The sequence below is a fragment of the Corapipo altera genome, unplaced genomic scaffold (genome assembly GCF_003945725.1).
Source record: "Corapipo altera isolate COAL_440 unplaced genomic scaffold, ASM394572v1 64, whole genome shotgun sequence".
NCBI classification, from domain to species: domain Eukaryota; kingdom Metazoa; phylum Chordata; class Aves; order Passeriformes; family Pipridae; genus Corapipo; species Corapipo altera.
The window spans coordinates 7,139,914-7,167,707 of NW_020884893.1; the positions used below are offsets into that span (position 1 = coordinate 7,139,914).

The following is a 27,794-nucleotide window of genomic DNA, read 5'->3' on the forward strand; positions in this document are numbered from 1 at the left end:
CCTGCGGGCCCTTCCTGAGGCCATGTGCCATCTGATAGTCTGAGTGCAATCTTGATGCTGGAGGATCTCCAGAGATGGATACTCACTGCCCCTCCTTGGAGGACAAAAGCATTTTTGCATCTGGAACTGAGTGCCAGCAGGCACACAAAAGGAGGATAAGGATGAACCAGCTGTGGGGGGAGAAAGGTAAAGTCCTCGGGTACCATCCTGCAGCAGGCAGATCCCTGTGGCATCTGTGCTTCTCAGCTCCAGGCAGATAACAGACAATACCCTGATTATTGGAATGCATTTAGCACTGTGCACCAACTTGTGTGAATGCCTGGTTAAAGAATAGCTATTCCAACAGAAAAAAAAAAAAAAAGAAAAGAAAAAAAAAAGAGGACCAGAGAAAAAGAAATCAGCCTTTGGTTTCTGAGTCATCGCTTTGCTTTGCACTCAGGATTTGGTCCACTGTGTGTCCAGCATAATTATTAAGCAAGTTCTGATGGAAGAATTTTATTTACTCAGCCTCAAAAAGGAATAAAAGAACCCTTAATAGTTGATTAGATAAAAAAAATCCATAATTTATTTTTCAATAAGTGCTTTATATGTAAGATCAATGGCTTGATGTTGATTGATAGGAGCTGTTTGCAAAGACCTTAGATCTAATTGTACTCAGGCAATCACACAGACTTTTCCTTTGACTAGTACTAGACACCATCCCTCTTGTGCAGATGAGGAGAGGTACCAGAAAATAGCAATACTTTGCACTGGAGAGTTGCTCAGCAACTGCCCCATATTATTTTTGAGTTATCCTTGAGCACAGCCTCTTTTCTCTTTGATCTTCACATAATTTTTGTTGCTGCTACTTCTCAAAAAAGACAACATTTTAGGAGAATTGCATCTCCATCTGCCACAATCTTTTTCTGTTTTTATATTTTTTTCCCCCAAGCACAACCAAAGCCTGATGCCATTGGGGAAAGCAGTGCATTGCTTTGCAGAGGGGAGGAAATTAAAGTCCATCTATTCTGCTAGAGCCTTTCACAGGGCACAGGAGGACAGAGCTTTAGCATCTTTTTCTGTACATGGTCCATAGAGGTATTAAGAAGTAAAATAGCTGTGCTTAACTCTTGCCACCAAGCAGCCACACAGCTGGGTTTGGGCAGGCAGGATGGTATTAGTGCTCCCATTTTGGCAGCATTTGATTAAGAAATGTCAGTGGGGTGATTTGTCAAGAGAAGAGAGTGCCAAGGCTGGGATTTCTCACCCTGCTGTAATCCCAGACAGAGCTTGGCATGGAAAACATTGGTATACAGTCCTGATTTGGAAAGAGCATCGCATCTCACCAGGCAGTTGTTATGAGCCCTGCTGACAAACAGCTCTGTGTGATGCAAAAACTCATCCAACCCTGAGCTGCTCATCCTGGACCAGTGCTGCCCCTGTGCTCTGGATGACACAGATCCCTCGTGGGGCCCAGCAGAAAGGAGCTTCTGATTATTGGGGTGTATCTGATCCTCCTCTCTTTCTCATTTATTTTCTGCTATTGCCACACACAGTGGGAAACAAGAGTTTTGCACTGTGTTTTGGTCTCTCCTGGGTACCACACACAGAAGAAGAGCACTAAATAAAACACCAAGTCCCTGCAATATTAAAAAAAAAACCAAACTCAAAAAACATACAGAAGAAAATAGCCAATGAATTTAAACAGCATTTGCAACTATGAGTCAGGAGCATCTTCCCTGAAATCTGTCCACAGCAGCACTGTAAAACTGCTGCCAAATACATGGGATTAAAGCTGGAATGATCCCAGCACAGAAGGGCACACACCACTCCTGTGCCAGGTTACAGCCCAGATGGAGGATGTTCCTAAGGGGAACAATGAATTTAATAATTTCTCTGCCTCAGAGTAATCCCATTAGGCAACACCTTACCCAGGCAGAGCCATTTGTGTGCACAGGGGGTCCTTCTTGCATTCCTTCCCCAGAAAGCAACTGGTTTGTTTTGCTGGTATTTGACCAGGAGCCACCCAAAACTCAGAAAAACAAAACCCCGAAACTTTTAATGCAAATTAACACCCAAGGCAGCAGAAGGAAGGAAATTTCTACATCTAGTAAAAAAATCTCAGCTCGAAAGGTCTAAAAATAGTCATGGTGCTGCAGATTATTGCATTCATAATTTAAATGTTGGATGGGTATAAAATTACTGGCGTGGGAGTTATTCAGTTTCTGCTAAGTACATTTACATTAAATAGCGGCTGCACGTACAAAAGATAGGAAAAAGCCCTTCCACTTCTGTGTGCCCGAAGCAGTGAGAGCACATGCAGCCTCACAAGGCTGCTGTTGTGAACAGACAATGTTTTTTTCCTACTAAAAACCTGATAAAGTTCACCATGGCTCAAAGGGCACTTGTGTCTCCTCTCTTGGCATAGGGACGCTCTGGACTCGTCCCTCTCTGGGCTGAAAGAACTCCCAGAGCTGATCTGAGCAAGGCCAGGGTTGGCTTTTTGTCCAGTTTCCAAACATTGCATCTTGTCACCTCAGTGCCTGCAAATCTGAAAGGACAAATTTCACAGTGTCCCTCTCCTGGGTAATCTATTCCCCTCTACAACTGGATAGAGGGTTGAGCTTGCTGGACATCATCAGGTGGATCACGAGTGAGGTTGTGACCACCCCTTGCTCACACTTGCTGGATGAAAACTCTTCCCCAGCCACTGTCATCACTTTCCTGGCTTTCCAGTCACCTCTGAGTGTTTGGTTTTCTCTGTGTGCACACAGACACGTGCAGGAGACCCTCCTCTGGAGCTGCCTGGAGAAGCAGTGCTGGGATATCCACAGGGCCACAGTCTGGGGCCATGCACCCCAGTTCCTGAGTTTGTTGAATAGATGGGAAGAGGAATAATCCAGGAAAGCAATCCACCTTGCTGTAGGCCCTGCGTGAGTGAAGGGATTTGACAAGGCAGAGATGATGGTAAGTCACAACAAACCTCATCCAGACTTCAATTTGGAGGCAGGAATTGGGGTTCCCTCTGAGGCTCATCCTTCCTGCTGCCTGAAATCCACCCGGATCTCTGCTCTGTGCTTCCAGGGGGGATGTTCTGTGTCTACAGCATCTGAGAGTTGGGGTTGCTCAGCCTGGAGAAGAGAAGACTCCAGGGAGACCTTATAGCAACCTTCCAGAACCTACAAGAAAGATGGGAACAGACTTTTAATAGGGTCTGTAGTGACAGAACAAGGGGTGATGCTTTAAACTAAAAGAGGGTTGATTCAGCACAGATATAAAGAAAAAAGATTTTAACAATGAGGGTGGTAAAATACTGGAACAAATTTTCCAGAAAGGTGATGGATGTCCCATTTCTGGAAGGGTTCAGGGTCAGGTGGGACAGGGCTCTGAGCAACTTGATCTAGATGAAAGTGTCCCTACTCACTGTAGGGGGATTGAACTAGAACTTCTGACCCAAACTATCCTATGTTTTTATGACTAATTTGAAGAAATTGGAGGTTCATTGGTCCCCTCCTCACCCCACTCCTTCTTGCCCTGGTCTTCATTCCTTCTTCTTCCATGCTTCAAAGAGCAAAACCTCTGCCAAAATACAAGTGGTTACATCTGGAGAGGCATTGCTGGGACCAGCTCGAGTTGCACCATCAGCAGACCCCAGGTCTGCACCTGAGGGGCTGCAGCAGCTCTGGTAAGAAGCCCTGGCCATCCCCCACCAGCACTTCAGGGCTTCTGAGGCACTTGCTTGCCAGAGAGCCTGAGGGTTTCAGTGATTTTTTTTCTTTCTGTGATTCTGTTTTAATTCACAGAGTGAGAGCCTACCAATGAATCACATCTCGGTCAATTGGAAGTTTCCTGGGAGTTGTGCCTTCTTGGACATGATTCTCACCCGTGTAAGTGCCAAAACTGAGCTCTATCAGTCAGGGAGAAACTCTTCCTATGTGTAAATGAGGAGAGAGGACCTTCAAAATCCACTTCTGAATGACAGGGCTTGGAAAATACAAAGTGTGCTTTGCATCCAGAGCGGCTGAGCACAGGTAAAGGAGCTCCCCCTCCTCCCCTCTAGCCAGGTTCCCATCCCTGGTGATGGGAAAATCAATGGAAATGTGAAAGGGACCCTGGGCAGCAAGGCAGGCAGAGCTCTGCTGGAAACCCTTAGCAGGGAGCCAGCTGGCAGGGCTCCTTCCTGCTGCCTGCCCGCGGCTGTGGGGCCAGATGGATGGCCGGGAATGTGGGTGTTCGGGCTCGGAGCTTGGGAAATGCTGACATGGCCAGCCCAGCCAGGCAGACACCCAGGGGTGAGTTCTGTCTTGCCAAAGCTCAGTGGCTGGATTTCCACCCGTGGTCTGGAGCAGGGTTGTGCTTTGGGTTCAGGACATCACTTATTTTGTGTGGAAACGGGGACAAGGAGGGATTTTCGCCATCGGGGTGAGGGGACTGTTGCCAGCTGCAATTCCAACCTATCTGCTTTCATCATTAGAGATGTCTAATCTGGCATTTAGCTTATTTAGGATAAAAAAACCACTGTTTTTTCACGGTGCCCAGACTGAGTCCACCTTACTTTTCTCATACCAAATATACACACAGAAACCAAAATGATTCATGTTACTTTAATACAGAGTAACACAAACCCCTTCCTCCACAACACGGTCCTTTCTTCCCTTCTGACAGCCATTCTTCCACCTCATCACTTGTTTTCTCCTGTTTTCTGAAAGAGCTCCCTTGGACAAAAATAATGCTGGACATGTAAGACATCATTGTGAATATCAATGAAGGTTTTTTTCTTTTTCTTCTGCTCTCAGTTCCTCCTCTGGGCTAAAAGTAAATAGAGTCAGCTGTAGCTGACACAGAAGCTGATGAAGGAGGCACATTAGTTTGTCTGCCTGTCGGGGTTTTCTTGTGTAGCAGCCTTCAGATCCAGAGCCAAATTTCCCAACTCCATCTGGGACAGGATCTGGGACAGGATCTGATTTTCTTCTTTTTGTTCATGCTCAAATATCCTATCTATTTTATTACTTTTTTTGGTGGAACTTCATGATGAGACCTTTTTTATACTTATTTTTAAAACCAATCTGTAAATTAGTATCATTTTTTGGAGGGAAGCTGAGATGCTGATTTTTAAGCACAGAAGATACTGAGGCACCATAAAATTAGTCTGGATCTTGTTTTGATGGATATGTGTGAATTTGTAGTTACTAATTAGTCTGTTCTAGTGGTTGCTTAGGGACAAGTAGCGAGGACTTTGTTACGTTCAGTACAGGAGACTGTCCCAGCAAGTAATATGTGTATATAAATATTTGCTGGATCAAAGGTGCCAATTTTACAAAGCTGGAGAAAATTACAGGCTGAATTGGTTTGGAACAGTCTATAGTGTATCAGGAAAAAAGCTGACAGTTTGCTTTACACAGGGGTGTTTTGTCTGTTTGGGGTTTTTTTTGTTTGTTTGTTTTTAAATGTTTTGTTTTCTTTTTGTAGGTGTTGCTGGTTGCTACAAGTCATAGGGTTAAAATCCAGGGGTTTTTCACAAAATTGCAGGGCTGAACTGCCCTGAGCCAATTCCCAGCACCAGTAGATGCCTGAGCTCTGTGCTGCAGCATGAGGAGGTGGCACCCTGGGAGTCGGGGCAGTTATCCTTGTACTGTGAACTCTGCTGGTCTGGTGGCTCTGCCCTGTGCTGTGGGGCACAGTGCAGATATGTCATCAGGAACACTTGAAAAATATGTGTACATGCCACAGAGAACACTCCTCTGCTGTCTGTTCATCCACAAAGCCAGCAAAACGGAGAGGGAGGTGGTGCTGCCTTGGGGAAACACCCATGGTGCTGCTGAAGCAATAGTATTTAATCCAGTAAATAATTAAATTAATTTACCTGACATCAGCAACACCTCTATATTACCTGAGCAGCAAACATCTGTTTGACTTTCTGACTTAGTGTGGAGAGTATCCAAATGGAAATATCCCTTATACTGTGGTCTGTGAGGAGCATCCCTTCACTCTGCCTTGTGCACACTCATCCTGCTCAGCTGCTTGTGATGGATGAGATCCTGGAGACAGAGGGAAGGACTTAGACAGGTTAAGTTTTGCTCACACGTCAATTCTGATCTTGCATCAATAAGCATAATTAACTTTTATTGACTTGAATTTACAGAAAGAAGCCTCACACGAGCTGTTGAATTGATCTCTGATAGAAATACTGCTATCCCTGGAGACAAGTGTGCTCCAAAGTGTACGAGGGGAACTTGCCATGCTGCTGTACGCGTAGCTAAATCCAGAGGTGGTAATTAATTCTAAATAAGATATTCTTGTGGACAAATAAACATCTATTAGGATATAAAGCATCATTGATTGTTTGACAGATCAACTGGCAGCAGCGTGGTGGTGCACAGGTACTGGGAAAATAGAGTTTCTTCAGATCTGCTCCTGAAGCACAGGCTGAAGCTCGTGGGTAGCCAGCCCTCACTGGGAGGGGGTTTCTAAAAGATGGGTTCCATGGTATCCCCTATGGAGCTTCCCAAATCCTATACAAGTGTGTGAAGGATTGAAGCTGTGAGTCAAAGCTGATCCACCCTCATCTTCCCTGCTATGGATATGCAAGAAGACCATGGACTTCCACCCCAGGGAAGGTGATATGAGATATGAAAGTGAGCTAGTTTGGCCCAAATATTTTTATCCCAAGCACAAGCTCCTGCTCATCTCTACTCAGCTCCAGGTGTGGGAGTTTACAGTGCCAGGAGTCATACCTGGAATTAGAGGAATTTAGGATTCAGCAGAGGGGAACATTCAGAAAATATGTGGATATGGCACTTGAGGACATGTTTTAGTGGTGAACAAGGTGGTGATGCTGGATTGACGGCTGGATTTGATGATCCTAAAGGTCTTTTCCAACCTTAACAATTCTGTTATTTTCTGATTCCGTCTAGACTTTGTGACAAAGCATGTTTTTTACTAAGCTTTCTGGCTTCCTGTGGAAAGGCCCTTGTACTCTCAGCACTCAGTTTTTAAGCTTTCACAACTTTGACCACAGAGATTTTAAAAACTTTACTTTGTATTGGAGGGAAGTGGCTCAGCCTCTGAACTGCCCTCAGCTGAATGGGTACACCTCCCAGGGAAATTATCACTGGAGCGGAGGACACAGGCTGTTGTGTCTTTTCCTTTCCATGCCCTTACAAAGAACATGCTTATTCAGCCTTTTAACAGACTGGCTATTTCTACTTATTCAGCTTTTGCCATGTTCCTCATTATTTGTGAATTCCTTTTTCTCTTGAATTGCTTTTCTTCAAGATTCTGGTTAAAATTCATGTGGTTTCAGCATTACCGTGTTTTTCATTATAGCCTTATCAGTGTTACCAATGTCTGCTCTTTAATCTCTTTTTTTATATTAAATATATGTATTTGACTGTAGCTCTTTCACAGTATCTTCCCTCTTTCAGCGCCAGCAGCTCAAAAGACACTGTCACTGCCAATAGAACTCAAAATTCCTGTCTTTTGAGGTGAGCTAGACCATAGGAGGAAATCTTTATTGTTCGGATTATGGAAGATTTGGATGGTTCCCATTTTGCAAAGTGGTGTCTGGCTCACTCATATCAGAGCACAGGGAAGAGAGAAAGCCTTGCAAACCCTTTAAGGCAGAAAGTTTCTTTCTCTTCCATGTCTGCACAGCCTGGGGCACGGTGTGATGGGGGTGTGCCATCTCATAATAATCACAATCCACATTTAGCAAGGAAGCTGCAGAGAATAAGATGTGAAAATCACCGTCTGCAAGTGGGCACAGTGTGGGTGTCAGGTGGTACCTGTCCCGACAGCCAGAGCCACCCCACCAGGCAGTGTGGGCTGTGCTGATCTTGCCATTTAATCAATTGTTTTGATAATTTGGGGCTTATTTGGCAAGAGATATTTTGGGATTCCTGCTCTGCTTTTAATTCACACCTTCCCTTAATCCAAATTAGCTCTCAAGTGTGGACAAGCCCCATGCTCCTCTGAGGTGAAGCTGTTGGTGAGCAGGACTGGGAGTGTTTCCAAGCACATTTGGCACAGGACTGTGAGGACAATGCTGTGTCTCTGAAAGGCTGTGAAGGCACAGTGTGCTGGGAATTCCGTGGTGTGGAGGACGGACATGCAGCATCAAGCTGGAGATGCTGGAGCACTTGCTAAATAAATGGGTTTGGTTTTGAAACTCCCTGGCAAGGAGTCACGGGCTAAAAAGGGCTTCCCATGGCACTTGCCCGAACGTGTTGGGACTGAGTGACTGCTTTGGCTACTGGATGATTTGGAGGAGGAGGGAAGAGGCCTTTGTCCCTGCCTGTTTACAACAGGTGATTGATTGACTGCTGACAATCAGTGTTTCTGCTGTAATGTGCCACATTGCCTTGCAATATCTCTACATCAGCATCTCTAGATTTTTCGGTTTCCATTTTTCCCTTTCTTCTTCTGCTGCAATTTTGTTTTCCTGGATCTGCTGCAATGACAAGGTTTGTTGGGATCAGTTTTCTAAGCAGATGGTGTTGCTCCACAGGAGGGAAACAGTTGCCTTTATTATAGGTGGAGCTTATGGTTACACCTATGCCTGAGACAGTTGCTCAATACTTTCCACTATAAACCCCCTTTGTAATTACTTTTAATGTTGCAAAACTTTGCCAGCAAGGCAGAATTTTCTGTGCCATCTCCTTTAAAAGGTAACTATGCCAGCACAGGAAGGAGACAAATATGGAGTTAGATTCTTCTCCCTGTCCAATTTTGGGGTTTTGTGATTTTAGACCTGAAGCAGCTACGTAAATTTGGTATTCCTCAGTCATCTAATCCATGGGTTTTCTCTTTCCATGATCCTTTTGGAGAACTCTTCCAGATCAGCTGCTTAGTCATGACAAAGGCCTGCTCAATCAGAAAATAATAATATAAATTCATGCTGACCTTTTTTTTGTGGGCCTTTGCTTAAAAACCACAGGAGAAATATTTCTGTGCTTCATGTCGAGCCTATAATGGTGGGCAATCCAAAACAGGATGGCTGAATTTGGGGTCACTGGAAAAAAAATTAATTTTTCTGGGAAAATCAGGGGAAAAAAAATCTTATATCCAGATTTAGAAATATGCAAATTATCCTCTGCTCCCAAAGGTTTGTATTCCCTAAAGATGTGTCCAATAACACCTACCTTGTAGCTTCCCCTGGGTGAATGCAGGGGTGAAACAACCTGCATTGAGGGGACCAACAGACACCCGTAGAGACAGCTGTGCTGACCCCAAAACACTCCTCAATCCCAACATGTGTGAGAAATTCTCCGTGGAATTTTTATTTAAAACCTTCTGTTTGTGCCAGAGCAAGGAGTTAATTTGTGCCTCGTACACTGTCAGCATGTGGCTGATGGCCAGGAGCTGTCAGCCCATTTAGGGGTGAGCAATACTCCAGAATTAACAGTACTTTCCTTGCCAGGAAAGTATTTCGGGATGGTAGGAGAGAGCTGTGCAGCAAAGGAGTGGTTTGTGTTTTGTGATGATTTTCCCCACCAGCCTTGCAGCCATTCCCTTGCTAAAACCATTTAAACATCCTCCCATGTTTAAAACCACCTCTGATGAACGAGTTCTGTGCTACAGAATTAATGTGCTAATCCCTATATTTGCTTTGCATTGAGAACTGAGTCAACGGTAGGAGAAGATAATTTTGAGGATAAATGTTTCTGTGACTCATCTCCCTCCTTTACTCCCTACCATTCCTTATTCAGGCTCCACTTTATCATTCCTGAGTGGATTTTGTTCGCTCTTGTGCTGGACCCTCCCAACATCCCATATCATTTCCTACTTAAGAGGAGAAGAAAATCTCCTTCAGCAATTATATCCATGTTTTGTGTTAGTGATATGAGTTGTACTTCATCCAGGTCGGTTTCCAGCTCCTCAGGATGGAAGCTTTTATCTCTGTGGTTGATCTCCTAAAGCATCTTGACCTGTGCATGCTTTGTGATATTTTTTAATTTTTTTTTTTCCTTTTTAAGGTCGTGGTTGCTGATTCCAACAATTCTTAGCTTTCAGGTACAAAAAGAGAACAACGCAGACATTTCATTGGAAAAGATTTCCAGACCCCCACTCATGGGAGAAGTCTGTGTGCACGTGAAGCAAACACCCCGCAGACTCAGAAACGAGCAGGTAAATAAAAAGAGCGGAACAGGTGTTGCGTGAGAGAGAAATGCCATGAATCAAATTCATTTTAAACTCCTGACTCACAGTTTTGATACTTGCACCAACAGCTACAAACAGCCTCAATTGCTTTACCCTGCCAGTAATGACTGAGGCGAAGGGGATTATTACGGGCTTGCCTCCAGTCACCTGTTGTGCACGAACAAGTGCAAGTTTGGGGCGAGGGAAAGAAAGGCACCTGTTGGCTTCTCTCTGGGCAGGGAGTGACTCTGACCCGTGAGCTACCAGCACACGGCTTTGTTGGGCATTTCTCTGGGGTTTTGAGGTGTCCATCTACCTGCTCAGAGTAGCAGGACATGGAGGACGACACCAGGACGATGAAAGGAACTGAAAATCGAACTGTTGCATTTGTAGCCTACAGGTGACATGCCTCAAGGATGGCCTGAAAGTTATATAATCCCCAAAATAGCATTTAAATTTATATTAGTCCTGATCAAGCAGCAGAATGCATCAGAACATGTGCAGCTACAGGGCCCAACCTTGAGACACCACTTATACTGAACAAAAAATTAAAGATAGAAAGGATGTGTCCATTTTCACCTGTCATTAAAGAGCAACCCATTATACTGCAAGGTTATGGTGACCGAGCTCCTGCTCTGCAAGGGGCTGAGGGTACAATTTTCCCACAAAACACAACCGGCAAGAGTAGTTACACCGTTGTGTTCGTGCAGGAGGGGCCGCACCGACCCCCGGATCGCGCCCGGTAAGGGGGCCTCGCGCCCCGGGGGCTGCCGGTACCACAACATTTGCATAGCCACGCCTCCTTGGCCATCCCGGTCTATCTGCATATGCCCGCCCCCCCGCCGTGCCATTGGCCCGCTCTCTCCCCAGCGGTGGCGCGGCCCGGGGCGGAGACGATCCGCGCCTCATTAGCATTCGCCCCGCCTCACAGCGGGGAACTTGGAACCGATTGGTCGCCTTCGCCGCGGCGGGGCGCGGCCGCGCCCTGCGATTGGCGGGACCGCCCGTCACTCCGGCGCCGCCAGGGCCGCACTTCCGCCTCGGTGTCGGCGGGGCCGGAGCGGGAGCGGAGCCGGGATCGGGGCTGGTTCAGGTAACGCCGCGGGCCGGGCTGGGCAGGGCCGGGGCTGCCGCGCTGCGCTCCCCGCGGGGCTCCCGCGCCCCCGGCAGCGCCCGCAGTGGGCCGCGGGGGGGTCGCTCCCCGGTGGGCCGCGGGGCGCGCTGTCAGCGCGGCGGAGGCGGCGGGCGGGGGGGCCTTGACTCCCCCGGGGGTCTTGGGGCGCTGCGGGACCCCGCAGGGTCGAGCAGCAGGGTGGAGGGTATTGGGGTGAGGTTCTGAGTGCCTCCCCGGTGCTGTGATTCCACCGGGTGCTGAGCCCCCCCCCGGTCCCGGTACTGTGATCGAGGTGCTGTGATCCTGCCGGGTGCTGTGCCCGGTACTGAATCCTGCCCGGTGCTGAATCCTGCCCGGTGCTTTGATGCTGCCTGGTGCTGAGCCCTTCCCAGTGCTGTGACTCCATCCGGTGCTGAGCCCCTTCCCGGTGCTGATCCCTGGTGCTGAGCCCTTCCCGGTTCCCCCTTCCCAGCCCTCGGGCTCTTCGTGGCCGGGCAGGGAGCGGGGGCTGAAGGACGTCGCTGTTCCTGCAGAGGGTGCAGGTCAGCGCAGCTCTGTCAGCCCCGGCGCTGGGCTTTTTCTAATTTTATTGTATTTTTCCGATTGCTTTTGCAGCTGGGTGGTTTAGCAGAGGAGTCTACGACAGCCAGTTCCCCAGGGGAACATGTTGGGCTCGGCTCAGCTCAGCACGGGAGCCTCAAGGGGCCTTTTAGGCCACAGCTGAAGCACAGCGAGCAGTCAGGGTTTATTTGAGTTTGGCTTTTTTTTTTTTTTTTGTTCTTCAGTTACCTACCCGATGTTTCTCTTACAGAGCTCCTGAAAGGGAGACAAGCAAGATGGGAAAAATAGCAGGAAAAAAGGCTTTTTTTTAAATACCATGCCACCAGAACTTCTGCATGGTAACAAAGGTATAAGTTATGTTGCCATTTATTTAATTTGAGTATTGATCATGTTTGTGCTCTCTGTGTGTTCAGATTCAGGACTCCTCCTGGACTCTGCAGCACTTGCAGGCCAGAATTTCAGATGTGGGTTCAAAATCACCTTCTGGTTTTTGTGTGTGCCATAGCCTTGTGTTTCCTCTCAGGAGTATCTGCCAAAGCATGTTGAGTTCAAGCAGATATTGCTTCCCTTTACTGAGTTTTCTCTGTTAAAGTACAGATCCTTCAGTTTTGATCCCAGGAAAACTAAAAGGGTGACATGGATATGCAGTGTTGATTAGCATCACTGCACCACTCCTCTTGTGGTGTTTCCTCTTCTAAAGCTTTACATGCAGGAAAAACTAAAATTGGATCATTCCAATTCCACATTCACGTTGCCATCTGGGAGCAACCACGTACATGTCACCTTAACCAACTTTGCACCACCGTGCTCAGGGACTTGTAAAACCTCAGGGCAATGTCTGGAAGCACTGACTTGGGTAACTTCCAAACAAAGCGCTGCACCGTGGGATGGAAGTGGGAGAACTGGCTAAACTAGCATGGAAGCAAGAAATTCGGAGCAGTGGTTTTTCCCCTAAGGAACCCTTTGGGTTTTCAGTGACAGTAAACACAGCTTTTTCTTAAAATAGTTGTCAAGCCGTGCGAATGTTTGACCACGTGACAGAAAGTCGAGGGCAGTCTGGGATAAGACCAGGAGTGATTCTTAGTGTTGCTTTCCTGAACCAACAGCACCTCGTGGTGAACCTGTAAGTTCAGGGAGTCCTCGAAAGGAAGCACTGAGACGTCTGCTGTCCAGGAATAAATGTGGCATTTTCCTCCAGAACTGGTTCTTCAGCCGTGCCAATATAATCTTAGAAACAGAAGCCAGAAGTTGGAGGTAGAAAATGATGATTAGACAACAAACCCCGTGCCTGCAAGTAGTTGGAGACTAGATTGGTTAAAGGTTTTCTTTGGTGCAATACTGAAAAACAGTGTGGGTTTTAGTTATTTGTTTACTGACTTCTAGGCAGTAACTGATCACTGAGGAGCATTTTCACTCTTGGATGGTTTCTTTAAATCAGTTTTAATACTGTTACTGCTTTCCATGATACGTACTTGCTTAAGCTGACAGGTCTTGTGATTGAAACTGGTATTCCTTTCAGTCTTTCTTCTTGTGAATTCTACTGTGTGAACTTCACACACGCTGACCTAGAACAAAGGTGGAAAGCTTTGCTTTCTGTTATCTTAGTGTTGGCTGGAAAACATCCCAACCAGGCTTTTTTTGCTTTGATAAGGCTATATTTTTAAACCACTGTTTGTAGTGCCAGTCAGATGATGTTTGTTTTTTTTTTTCTGGTCGTTGTTTGAAAGCAAGGTTTGCCTGCAAGTACGCTGAATTTTTAAGCAGATAAGTTATTAGCTTTGGTATTTGAAGTAACTTGTCCTTGAGCAAGTGCAGTGTTACATCATGCTGGTTGATATCTAGGGCTTCCATTTACAGGGTGGCATTTTTCTAGTCCTTCACTTCAGCATCAGTTTTGCCACCTGAGTCACGGAGATACAAGAAATGTCTGTATGTGACGCTGCTATGATGTTTAAAATGCTTAGTGTTTAGTCACTTCTTTGTGAAGTAACTAAAATGTTTGGTTCCCTTTACATTTTTTGGAAGAAATGCACAAAATCGGGCGTGCAAAGAATATGTGTTAAATATGGAATGCTCGTGTTTTTGCTGAGTTTAAACATGTAACTGGTCACAGGGGCACCTTCTCCAAGCTGAATGAATTGGAAAATGAGAGCAATGAACAAGTTGGTCACCCTGCATCTGTCACTTTGGAGATATGGGACTTTGATGTGCTTAGTCTTGCAAAGGAATATAGGTTATGCATTATGGCAATTCTTTTATAGGTTTTATTATTTTATGGAATAGACCACCATAGAACTGGGAATTACAGAATGCATTATCTCAATCCTTGAATTCTCAATAATTACTGTGCAGATAGATGTAGGATGATGCAATTATTTATTTTGTATCCTTAAAGGCTTGTAATAGCAAGTTGCAGGAGAGCAATAAGCAATTAGAATGTGTCAAATGTGGCTTACCATAACTTTCAGTTATACTTTTCAAAAAATGTATTGTTGATTCAGTGCACAAAGATAATGTCTTAATTTTCAGGATCAATAAGTTACAAGAATGGACGAAAGAACAGACAAGAATAGACTAAGCTTCCTTAAACTTGATTTTTTTCTTTCCCTTATATACAGTTACAATTGGAAATTCATTTGCTGCTCTAGACAGATCCTTTAGATTTAGTTCAGTATATTTTATTATGCACATAATTGTTATTATGCACATATTGTGCACTTAATGAGATAGTTTTTTAGTAAATTACAGCAGCCTCCATTCAGAAAATGCAGAGGCTGCAGAGTGTTGTCTTCCTGGAGTTGTTTATCAATCTGGTGGGAGGGAGGGTGCACAAAAGGTGAATTGTCCCTGCAGCTGCAGAAACCTTTTAGTTTTGACCCTCTGGGTTTTATAGTCCAAAACTTAAACTGTCTTTTGCTCTGTGCTTGGCATTAGACTGAGTGGAAACCTTGGTCTGTGGTGTTCCTGCTGGAGTCCAGTTCCTTTGCTGTGCTGTCCAGAGTTTCAGATGAGATAAAGGTTGTGGCTGTTGGGATGCTGTGAACCTCTGGAGTTTTGTAAAGTTTGCATGCTTAAGGTATTTTTCAACAAATGTGTTTTCATGAATGGATAACTTCATTATATTTTTACTCTTCTGAGTGAATTTTTTTCTTTAGTGCTCCCAAAAAGAGTCTGTTAATAGATCTCATTGTGTTTTGGTTGTGATGATAGTTAAAAGCAGTGATGGGAAGTCTGAAGGTGGTGTGTGGGTTCTGAGGTGTCTGTGGTTCTCATCACTCACTTCAGCTCTTTAACTCACCCACAGCTCTGGCCACTGAGGTGCTGATGTAAACTCTGTTCCCTGCAACGTGTCAGTGCAGTCAAGTGAGAACAAGAATCCCTTTAATAACTCTCAATTATAAAACTTGTGTGTGTTGAGGCTGCGGAGAAATTCCCTCACCAGCCCGTTCATAACAGGCCCTTCAGCAGCGTGTGTTCCCTGAGATGAGAACTTTGTCAGGAGAACAAAACTGACCCCTCTGTGGGGTTCTTTCTAGGTTTTGCACCAATGAAACTGCTGAATGGTTGTTCAATAGTGAAACAAAAATGCTACGGATCTTCAGAGATGCAAATAACTTTGTTTACATGGTCTTTCTTTTAAACAAAGTGCTGTGCACCTTTTGTTACCCAAGTGGGTTAATGTTATTGAGCAGATAGCTGGGTGGATTCTTTATTAAAACTGAATCTAAATAGAGAGATTTGTCCTGTCTTGAGACATTTAATAAATGTCAACAATTAATAAATGTCAACATTTATTTTATTTTTTTAATCTCTTGACAACAGCAAACGTAGTAGCAACCTTGTACTGGAATCCAAAAAACTACAAATGCAGCTTTAAAGGAAATTCACCCATAACATAAACTCTGACTTTCTAAAGCTTTTGTAAATTTGTGGTATCCTCTTAAAACTCTTTAACAGTCTTCTGGTTGTGTGCACGAGCTTGTGCTGCAGAATTCCAGTGTGTGAGGAGTTGTTGGTAGGCATGAAAATATGGTTTCTTATGCTGTAGGGCTTTGCACTGGGTTCATCACTGTTGTCCTCCTGCTCTGTTTGTCATATAATTGCTATCACAATTATTTAAGAGTCTCTGTGAAAATGATTTTGTAAGATACCTTGTACAGAATAAATGTAAACCTGCACTTGCCTGGAGAGAATGGGCCCACAGAGACAAAGCTTAAAAAGTGCCTTTGAGTAGGAAGATCTATAAACTTAAAAATGTAACTACTTTTTGCGGTTCTGGGGGTTTTCTCTGGTGATGTTTTATGCTGTAATTGTCTTCACATTCATAAGCTTCAGTGATCAATTTGTAGGGGTGGTTGCATCGTGATGGGAAATACTGAAGCATCATTAATTTTACCTTCAAAGAGAAGTGTTCATAAATGATTAATTACATATCTACTGACGCTTGTGTCACTGTGCTTGGAGTTATTGATTACTTCCCACCTTATCTCTGTAAGATAGAACAGTTCCTCAGGAAACTACTAAGAAGTAACTAGTTTTACAATACAGTAGTGAATGATTTATTTTTTTTTTTTAACAATGTGCTTAGAAATGAGCTGGTTTATCACTCATGATCAAACCTAACATTCTGCATCATGCGTGGAGAGGAATGCAAAATGGAATTTTGTCATATTTTACAATCATGGACCATGAAATAGTTTCCAAGGGAAGGTTACAAAGTCCAAGAAATGCTGTACCAGATGCTCTCAGGTGGAAAAATGTCTCAAATACTGAGATGGTGTTAAAAAAGGAGAACATTTAAAGAGTTTTGTGGGAATTTCAGCGAAGCGTTTTGCATCAGGAGATATTAATCTGCTGGAATCAAGTTTCCTTGTTCTGTTTGTTTATTAGATTTATGGAAATTCAAAGCAGTATCCTTGGCTGTAGAACAGAATTTTTGGTTGAAGAGAAAGTGGGGAATAGCCATTGGTTCCATAGGTACTTGAGCACTGTGCTGAGAGGGTATTTTCTGTCCAGTTTCATCTTTACAATTTTTATGTTCAATAAATAATACCTCTGGTAGCAGCACTGTAGCTTTGTGCTGGGGGCAGTATTTGTGTGTGCAACAATTACTGTCATTTGTTCTGATGCAGAAACAAATTTTGTAGCTTTTCCTCAGTTGAAAGCCAGACTTGCAGGGTTCCAGTTGGCTCTAATTCCTGTGAAGTATCACCAGAAGCTGGTATTCCTGAGAGAACAGAACATGATTCTTCCTGCCATAAATCAGTTTGATTTGTGTTGATCCTCATCACTCAGCCTCTCTGCACTTTGTTAACTTGAGAAGGAAGTTGCCCTTTTCTTGCTGTGGATGTAGAGAGAGTTTCATCTTGCCAAGACATCTTGGTGGAAGATGGTATTACATTCAAACTTTGGAGTGAGAAAGAAATCTAACTTGGTGAAGAAAATCCTCTTCTGGATTCTGCCATCTGTAACTGTTCTCTGGCTAAAGAGATTTTAAGTGCATAATAATTACAGCAGGCATCTAAATTGCCAATTAAATTGACTTCTTGGCTAATTTTTGTAGATGTTTTAGATCCAGTGTTTTGGTAACCTAATTTCATAAGTCAATTAGGATTCATCCTTGCTGAAGCAGAGATGAAACACTCCAGTTTGATGTTTTCAGGAGATGTGTATGAAGCAAACACACATGAATATTTATCTTCCAGTTTGAGTTATTTATTTCAATCCCTTGAAGTACTACAGCTCTGTTTTATTTCAGCAGGCCACTCAGGAGATGATGGGGTTGGCTCCTATTCCCCCAACCATGCTGTAGACTGTTGGGGGTTTTTTTGTCCCTTTTTCCCCCCATTTTTTAATTTAGTGTTATTGTGAAGAGTGTGTATCTCTGGTCTTCTGCTGGCTCTTGGAGTCTCTTTCTGGACAGAAGGTGCATCCAGGATATCACAGAATGGTTTGGGTTGGAAGAGATCCTAAAGACCATCTTGTTCCACCCCTTGCCATGGGCAGGGACACCTTCCACTATTCCAGGTTACTCCAAGCCCCATCCAACCTGGCCTTGGACACTTGCAGGGATGGGGCATCCACAGCTTCTCTGGGCAACCTGTGCCAGGGCCTCCCCACCCTCACAGGGAAGAATTTCTGTTTAATATCTAATCTAAACCTACCCTCTCTCAGTTTGAAAATTCACATTTCCTCTCATCCTTGTCATATCAAACTAATGAAAATGTTTTTCGTGAGGAAGTCCCAAGTGACTTTTTTCCTTTTTTTTTCCACCTTTTTTTCTAATTTTTCTTCCTTGCAACTATTCTCTTTTCAAGTTAATAAACTTTAATGATTTTAAAAATTGCTGTGGAAGTGCAGATCCAACAAAACCTTGTTAGGCATGTGAAAAAGCTGATGAATGTGCTAGTTCATGAATTCTTTGGTGGCACTCTAATTCCAGTGTATTCAACTCCTAACACCCTACCTGCTCATGCTGTGGTTATTTTCCTGACTGCCTATTGATTCTGTACTTGGTTTTACTTAAACGCTCCTTGATCTCACAAGTAGATTTGATATCAGTGTAATGAGCAGGGCTGAGTGTTTTATGGGTCTCACAGAGCCAGAACATGTGATTTCAAAGTGAAAAAAAATGAGATTTGTAGAGGTAGCAGGATGGTGTCAGCAAAGCTTTCCAGAATTGCTGCCTGATGTGAAATTTCTGCTTCAGGTCTGGAGGAAAAAAAGCGCTGCAGTTTCCTTGAGCCAGCTTCAAACCTGAGCTTGCTGAGCCACATTCCAGCCCAATGAGCCACTGGGCTGTAAATGCTGGTCTTTCTATAGAAATGTAAATGTTTCTTTAAGGAGGAGTTAATTTCGATTATCCAGCCGGGTCTTTGTTGGGGATTAACCTGGAAGAACAAGTCAGTATGGAGGAACTAGTCGAATTAACTAAGCCAGAGTAGTTACATGTATAAACTCTTACAGGTTGTTCTGGGGTACAGTTTTTTGGTTTTTTTTTTAATCGTGTATAAGTTCCAAGGATCCAGAATCATGGTGACAGAGGCATAAGCTGGTTGTTTTTATTATTTTTCTGCTGACAAATGGATTTTGAGAAGGAGCAAGCACACGAGGCGACAAAATTGTGGGATTACTGACGTATCCAGATAAATGGCATAGGAAATTTCAGCTTTTAGTACTTGATAGAGCTGTAAGCAGATGAAATGATGTTATGGACAACCATTGCAGGTCATCTCCACAGCCTCAGGATCACGGAATCATTTAGGTTGGAAAAGACCTCCAAGATCATGGAGTCCAGCCTGTGACTGTTTTCAGCTAGACCAGAGCACTGAGTGCCACCTCCAGTTGTTCCTTGAACACCTCCAGGGATGGGGACTCCCCCACCTCCCTGGGCAGCCCCTTCCAATGCTTAACAAGCCTTTCTGTGAAGAAATTCCTCCTAATGTCCAACCCAAAGCTCCCCTCGTGGCATATTTGCCTCATCTGGCATATAGGTGTGGAGAGCACGGGTGCTCTGCAGGCAGTGGATCCCCACAGTCTGGTTTTGGAGAGCAGCCATGAGGGTGGAATGTGCATCTCTTCTCAGAGAGGTGCTCAGTGCTCACATGCACGTCACAGGGCGCGTTGAGCAAATGAATTTATAAAGTGATTTTGCAAAGTCTTGCGGCTTTTGTTGGCCTGGTTTTAAAAATAAATTCAAGTGGGAGGAAACGGTTTAAAATGGGAATTGTGCAAGGTCTCTGGGACTGATGTATTTCTGAAAGAGAGTTCCTGTACCTTCTACTGCTGGGGACTGTGACCTTGTAGGGGATGCTCTGACCTGCACAGAGTTAATCTTTGCAAAGCCAAGCGTGTTCCTGGGAGCCAGATCACCTGGTAGGTGTCACACCGAGTGAGTGATGGATCGCTTGAGGAACACTTTGTGTGACATTATTCATAACCAGCTGATTGACAGATACGCTACAACTTTGTTCTTCCTTTGTCATGGGACCTTGGCTGTCACCGTGGGTGGTGTGAATAGTGACACTCTCTGCATCAGGGCTGTGAGGATCACTGAGAGGAGCGTGTTTGCTCCCCAGCGTGAGCCCCTGGGGACCTGTCTCAGACACATTTAGGAACAGCCCTTTCTGTTTGTTCTCTCTGTCTGTGACAGACAGACTTCTGAAAGGCAGGATGTCATTCTGAGTAACTCCTTCCCTCTGTAGAACCTATTTCAAGGTGGGCTGTGAATGTAGTGCAGGTATTTTCTTGTGTTTCTGCAGTATTTATTTCAACTGCTTTGTCCTTTGCCTTTGCAAAACATCCCCATGTCCTTTGAGAAAGGGACTGTCCATGGTCCTCAGTCATGCAGGAATGTGACATTTTCTGATGAACTGTGAGAATTAAAAGGAGTTTTAATGAGTATCATAGAATCACAGAATGGTTTGGGTTGGAAGGAACCCTAAAGCTCATCCAGTTCCAACCCCCTGCCATGGGCAGGGACACCCTCCACTATCCCAGGTTGCTCCAAGCCCTGTCCAACCTGGCCTTGGACACTTACAAGGATGGGACATCCACAGCTTCTCTGGGCAACCCATGCCAGGGCCTCCCCACCCTCACAGGGAAGAATTTTTGTTTAATATCTAATCTAAACCTGCTCTCTGTCAATTCAAATTCACATTCCCCCTTGTCCTGTCACTACATGCTCTTGTAAAAAGGCCCTCTCCATCTTTCTTGTAGTCTCCTTTCAGGTAACCTTTTGACTTGTTGTGCAGCATCAGTGAGACCTTTTAATAACAAAAATACTAATCACTTCTGCCCATGTGATTAGTATTTAGTTATATTTCTGTCCTTTACCTATTCAGGTTTTGGAAATTCTTGCTTGGGGCAAAAATAGCATTTTTATTTCAGCATTGGTATTTGCATTTCTAAATTGTGTTATTGGACAGCCTAATATCTTGTTTAACCTGTTTGTGGATGGCTTTAGAACATCACCAAAGTGCAGAGCTTATTTCAGAGGAACCAAAGTGGTTATTCTTTAATTAGAAGATGCCAGAAGGTCTTACAAGTTTTTGACTTCACATACTATGCTTAACTCTTGGTAGTTTGGGTTTGTATATTTTAGGCATTGGTGTGCAAATAAGCAAAATGAGTAGAAAAACTAGGTTCTACCCAAATAACTTGTCCAAGACTTGCTTCAATAAATTATGTTAGGCTTAGTTTTTTCTGTAAATTGCTTTGCACTCACTTTAAGGGTAATTTCAAAGAGTAACATCTTATTGTGAATATTCTAGACAGAGAATTTGTCAGAGTGAACATAAGATAATACAGCTGCAGTACAGATTTACCAACCAAAGTTGTACTGTTGGGATGGGTATTATTACTTTTTTTGGATGATTTTATCTCTTTTGGTTTGAGCTTCAAAAATAGTGTCTTTTCTGTAGGGAGATCAGTTTGATACGGAAATAAAAATAAATGTGCCAGTTTTTGCTCATGCACACAAATCCCATAATAATCTGATTAGTCTGTACCAATACCTACCCTTAAAATATGAGGAAATAGATAAGCTTTGTTGCTGTAAACCACAAAATCTGGGCTGCCTGTGGCTAGTGGTGTGTCATCATCATTTAATGGCAAATTTACAGTTCTCTTAAAATGCCACTACTTGCAGCTTTTCCATTTAATTTATAAAATGACTTGATGATCAGTGTGGCAGCTGGACTGAGGTCCCCACAAAAAGCACCTGGCTGATGTCTGTGCCTTGAGCACTCAGGCTCAGCCCTTGGCACTGCCTGTAAACCCACTAAGATAACTTTAACCTGTAAACCAGCAAACCCTGATGGCTGAAACAGTGTTTTCTCTCCAACAAGGAGCCATTGAAATCCTGTATGGAAACCTGTTTGCTCCATTCCTAGTGATTACTACGTATATAAGAAAATATGCAAATATACTTTATATTTTTTCTACACTGTAGGACTAAAAGTTGAGAACATGATAACGTGTTTATGCTTTATGAGAGATTTTCCAGGACAGGTGGTCCTGAGCTCCTGAAGGTCTATATGCCACAGGAGTGTTGCACCCTTCCTCCAGTGGCAATTTTGGTAAAACCTGTTATTTACAGTTGCTTGTGTGTAAGTGAATTCTTCTGGATACATCAGGGACATGGAGGAGGAAATGCAGATTACAAATACTGAATATGAAGCAACCAGGATGTTTTTGTCTTCTGGCATTTCAACCTAGCTGAAAGTAACTTTTGCTGTTGCTTTCAGTAAGAGAAAAGGACTTAATCCTAGCTTTTTGGCTCATGAAAGCTGAATGCTGTTATCACTGTGTTCAGCTACATGCAAATTCATGTTAATCTCTGCTGTATGAAAGAACTGAATGTAAAAGAAGTGATATAAGCGTGAAGTTATTCCCAGTGTAACTCAGCAAAATATATTACTTTATCCTTTTAAAATTGTTCCTGGCACCTTGGGACAATTTGTGACTGTTATTTAAAGTGACTTCAATGAATATTTTGTTCTTTAGGTAATAGTTATAAAGCTTGTGCATAACGTACAGGGATTTGACTGAACTTTCATTTTCGAATAGCAATGAGCTTCAGGAGTGGTGTGAGGTTAACTCGAGTTGTTGATTCTGGTCACTTCATTTGTACTTGGAGAGTGTTTTTATAGGAAATCTGGGTTGTCTCCATGTGCACACTGTGGGATGGAGTTCCACTTCGCAGGTCCTTTTGTAATGCAATTCTTATTGTGCAGGAGAGGGGAGAGGAGAAACTGGCATTCATCTGTGTGACCTTATTTATTCTAAGGCTCTTAACGATAATTGACAGTTTTTTAAGTCATAATTTTTATTTCTCAGTGCCTTCTATACAAGACTGTTACGAAACTGAGACAAAACAGAAAAAGGGAAGATGCAAGAAAACATGGAGAAAATGAGGGAACTGTAGTGCTGATCATGAGAGGGTTGTATCATGTGTGTATCCAAGTGTCCTTCTGGAAATGTTGTTTTGCCAGGAGGATGCAATGCTTGTGGACAGCTGAAACCATAAATGTCTTGCATCTTCAAGGATACTCGGAGGGTTAAAGAAATCCTCTAATGCAACCTCTTTTTTGGCAAATTAGTGGAGTCCAGTGTGGTCATCTGAGGTGAACACTTGTCCTCAGATGAGTCCTGGTTTTCTGTAGCAATAGTTTTCTTTGGATTCCTTCTTCCCAACCCTGTAGAAAAGTTTACATAGTTGCATCCTCAAGGAGAGATTTTCTGCAAAGATATGACATATTTGGAGTCCTTGAAGGAGATACTCCCAGATATATTGCTGGTGGGGCTGGAAAGTTTGGAGAAACTGTGACTAATAGCAGCTTTGGTATGAACAGGCACTTTTTTTACAGAGTCAAGGATTGATTTCCCTTAGACAGCATAACACAGGGATAGTACACTGACTTGTACTTACAGTACAGATTTAGAAAAATTGGAACTAGATAATCTTTAAGGTCCCTTCCAACCCAAGCTATTCTGTGATACCAAATCTAGTGTTTAGTTCATGCAGAAATCTGAGCTGCTGCAATGAGCATTTGCTGATAGCCTTGCACTGGAATCCTTCAGACAGACATGTCCCTGCCTTAAATCATCTGAACTGTTGCATCCTTGCTTAGGAGAGTGCAGAGCTTTGGCAAAAGAAGTCAGAAACTTGTTGCTGATGAGCAAGAAAGCTGAAAAAGGTTTAAAAGTCTCTGGCTGTGGAACAGCACAGGGAAAAGGGAAGGAAACTCATGCAGCTGAGAGCAATTGCAACAGCTTTGTAACAACAGTGGAGAAGCAGATGTTTAAAGTTTTGTTCTTGTGGAGGTGAGGACTTATAAATATGATATTGCTGATGAAGAGGTTGATACAAAATCCTGTAGTAGCAAGGAAATGGGAAGTTCCTAAGGGAAAAGTGACAAACTGAAATACCTGGCCTTGACAGACAGAACACTTCAGGGCGAACGCTGTATTCATTAACTGAGATGAGTTCCATAATAAGCTGTTTTAGCTCCTCCTTCTGAATGGACAATTGGAAGGACTGTATGTGTGTGAGACATTCAACTAGCTTTTGTTCTGGGCAGTGAGGGGAAAAAGGCTTGAAACACAGTTTGATTTCTTGTAGAGAAGAAGGAATTGGCTTCAAACATGGTAAACTCTCCTGCTTCTGGCTTTGTTTCTCCTAATTGGAATGGAACTGTGCAAGTTATAATTACTCTGGAGAAACTACTGCCACAAAAGCAGTGGAATCTTCAAGGATCATAAAAAATTGAGACTGACAGATTGAGGTTGTTCTGGAGGAGATATTGATAGCATTGCCATGCTGTTGTCTATTGTTGTGTACTTGGCTTGTTGTTGGTACCTGGTGAACCATTTGTAAGAGTGGAAACTAAATTTTCTCATTCTTCTCCTTAAACTAAAGTTGGGTGAAGTAAAAATGTTTGCATGACACCATTGCCAACCATCTGGAAAAAAACTGATTTAGTCTATCCATACAGTAGAACTGGAATGCTTCATAAATCTGTAAGTTATTTGCAGTGCACTTGGTTCTACCGAGGAAAAGTTTGTTGGTTCTTTACACTCCTCCTAGATGGAAAAATCTCCAGTTGTCTCTTCCAAGGGTTCATAGCAGTAGCCTGAGAAAACTTCTCTAAGGCTCACTATGTACTGATTGCATGATGTAGAGTGAGGCCCAACATTTTTATGCAGTGGTCAGATTTTGAGATACAACTGTTCTCTTTCTTGTTCCTGGCATTCTTGGTTAAGGATGCAGTAAGGCTTTTCCTATTGCTGAAAAGAGTTTTTGGTTTGCCAGCTGTCTTTTTCTTCTGTCAGTTCTCTGCTCCTTTCAGTTGTACTTGAAATTTAACTTACAGTAAATAAGATATATTTTACAGTAATGTATATGAAGTATTTATAGAGAGAGGAGGGTGGCATAGTAAAGCAACTGTTCTTGTGGCAGGCAGTATTCATCTTCAAAATTACTTTGGTATCAAAGAAGGCTGTTTACTTATGAATGTAAAAATCCATCTTTTACCATGGGAGGAAACAGGAAAATTGGTATTTGTCAAGTGTGCATGTTTGTGCACGTAAGAAATGTGGAAGTTGCTAATTCTGTTTCCCTGTCTTGTCGAATAGATCATCTAAAGCAGCTGGGAATTTGCAAAAGAAGACCCTGACAGCACACAGATACTCGATCTCTAAATCAAATTCAACGATGCATTAGAGGGAGCTGGATTGGCTGTGCAGAGATTTCACACTGAAGGATGAACGGTGAAGAAGAGTTTTATGATGCCGTTACGGGTGAGTGATGGGCACAGTGCCAAGGGGGGGAAAAAAGCTATAAATTGGATTGTGTGTGTGGTGAGGGGCCAGCAACATGTAGCTGTTAATAATAAATCAAAACGAAGCCTCTGTTGGTAAAAGTTGTAGTTCTGTCTGCTGAAAAGTGGACAGAGAGAATTATAATTTGTGTTCAGGCTTGGAAATGAGGAGTTTTCATTAAAGCTTAATGCTGGCTATCATTTTATCATTATAACAGTCCTTTAGTGGCCAGGTCTTACTTTCGTTTTCTTGAAAAGCAGGTAATTTAATAGCAGCTTGAAAAGTAATGCTTTTAAGACCCTTTGAAAGGTGAAATATTTTCCATGGGTTGTTTTTATCATTTTTTTTTTATTATTTTTTATTTTAATGGAAGATTTATGCTAAGGAATTGAAGTAGAAAATGTTTTTCTAGTCAGAAACAAATTACTGTAGAAGTGTGCTTTCAAAATATGGAGCCAAAAGTCTTTGCAGTCCCATATTTTTCCTTCAAAATTAAACCTAAATCACTTCACACTTGAGCAGTGTATCGAATGGTACTTTGCTTTGAACTAATAAGGATGAATAGTTATTTGTAAGAGCCTTAGATGGTTTTGCTGGTGAAATAAGATGCTTGAAGTGTTCTAATAAAGGAAATCCACTCAAAGATCTCAAACAATTTTAAAGTCTTCCACTGAAATGTCTCTTGAGAAGTCCTGTAACGGGGGAAATGAGAAATGTTGAGTGTGGAGTGGTTAATGTAGGATCACAGGAATGAGAAGAGAATAATGGGAAGCATTGAAAGCTGAAGGAATGGAAGTACATTGTAGATACAAGTGGGTAAGGTGGACTTAGACATGGTTGGTTGGAAATGCGTGTGAGAGTAAACAGAGGGGGCTGGGTGAAGCAGTGTGACTGACAGCAGGCTGTATAGGACTTGTCACAACTATGTCACGGAGAAGAGGAGGAAATTTGGTTTGCATTCATGCCAGCTGGGAGTGACAGGGGTAGTACTCCAAATTCCTCTGTAAAATCAAGCTGTTGTACCATTAAAATCTTGAAAACACAGTTGCTGTATGTCTTCAGTAATCTTTCAATTCCAAGAGCTCAGGACCAATGCCATGAACGAACTAGATTTTTTTCCACTGAAATAGGTGTACAGAAATGTGCCTCTGAGCATGAGGTCTGTGTGGTACAGCTGTGAGGTCGATGCATTCCTTTGTCTCTTGCTGCAGAATTGCACAGCCCTCAGCGTTTGACTCGTCTAGTTTTGTCCTCTTTCCTCTTCTTTTTTGCCTGAACCTCAAAGAGTTGATTCCCCCCACAAGTACTCCAGGTGGTATTGACTTCTGAGCTATTGTGCATGAGATGTTCCTGCAGTCTGGGCTAACTCTGCTCAGAAGTGGGATGATGTGCATCAGTTCTGTGAGCACTCCTTGTCCTGTCCTAATCTTATTCTTCCACGGGGAGGAATGTACTGGCAGGAGATAAGTTTATATATATATATATGTTATATGTGTTGCCCTGGAACATGCCCTGCAGGTACTGATTTAAGAGAAGTGCTGACATTGGAATCTGAAAAGTTTGCTTCAGATTCATTCTCCCTCAGGACTGTCTGCCTTTAAAGACAGGTGCTCAATCCCTTTCTCTAGCTGGATGCTTTAGAAGATGCTGACAGTTTGATGAATTACTTGCACAAACCTAGTGAAGCCAGACCTAGTTCTTTGTAGCTGTGTCTTGTCCAAGTCATATATAAATCTGATGCAAAGAACAACCTGTAAATAGGTCTTTCTACATTTATGTTCCCCAGCTGCTGTAGCAACTCTTTGCTCCTGTGTCTTTCAGGTAGTGCTTTGTTGAATTTTTTAGGTTTTATGGGTCTTGATCATGCCTATCTGTGTGTTATTTTTTTAATGGTCTGGACATGTTAGATGTAGACTCAGTATTGCCAGAGATCAAGTTCACAGTCAAGGTCCTTTCTGACCCAAGTTTAGCTTCCAGGTTCTGCAGTAAAAACTTCAGGATTTGGGGTTCCAAATTTTGATTAAAAAAAGTTAATTGCCCTTGGCAGACTCCTTGGTCTGTTCTTTCCAAGGATACTCTCCTACATCAGATGAGTAGATGAGCAGAAGCCACCTTTAGACATGTACTTGTTCTGCTTGAACTCTAGGACTGGGACATTGCTGCCAGGAACAAGCACATTCTTCATCTGTGTCTCAGCTCCATGTTGAGATGAAAACAGTGTGTACACCATGCCCTGCTCTTGCTCCTGCCAAGTCCTGGGCCCTGCTTTCCCCAGAGGGAGCTGTAAAGTGTTCCCACAATTTCAGTGATTTTAGTAATTGGATACTGTGGTTTGTGTCTTCTAAGTAGCAAACCAGGCTCAGAGCACTTGGACTCTGTGGGGAGTTCTCTCTGGAATTCTGCAGGGGTCTCAGCAGCAGCCCAGGTAGTATGCTGCCACTTTTAAGATAATATGGGCTCACTCCTTGAGGAAGCCACAACTTTTCTGTAGTTATTAATTGATGGCATCCACTTCTAGAATATGAATCTGTCCTAAGGAGACTCCTGATTTTTTGTTGTGGTGGATTTCAGCTCCTTGGCTGAGAAGTTTCCTGCTTCTGACACTGTCCCATCGCATCCCAAAGACATTCTCGTGGGATGGAATTGCAAGCTGTGTGGTTGGGAATCATCCTCCTGGCAG

General features: G+C 43.3%; 1 protein-coding gene across 2 annotated transcripts in view; it reads left to right on the top strand.

Moving 5' to 3' along the window:
- Positions 1-11,118: 11,118 nt before the first annotated feature.
- OSBPL2 (oxysterol binding protein like 2) overlaps positions 11,119-27,794 on the top strand; it is a 32,887-nt gene continuing 16,211 nt past the window's right edge. The window contains exons 1-3 of one of the 2 annotated variants that reach the window (XM_027646387.1): positions 11,119-11,209; positions 12,042-12,138; positions 24,929-25,093. In XM_027646387.1, the coding sequence (XP_027502188.1) occupies positions 25,057-25,093 (37 nt within the window). In that variant the 5' untranslated portion in view covers positions 11,119-11,209; positions 12,042-12,138; positions 24,929-25,056. The remainder of the gene's footprint in view (positions 11,210-12,041; positions 12,139-24,928; positions 25,094-27,794) is intronic. The other variant, XM_027646388.1, reaches the window with a different exon arrangement.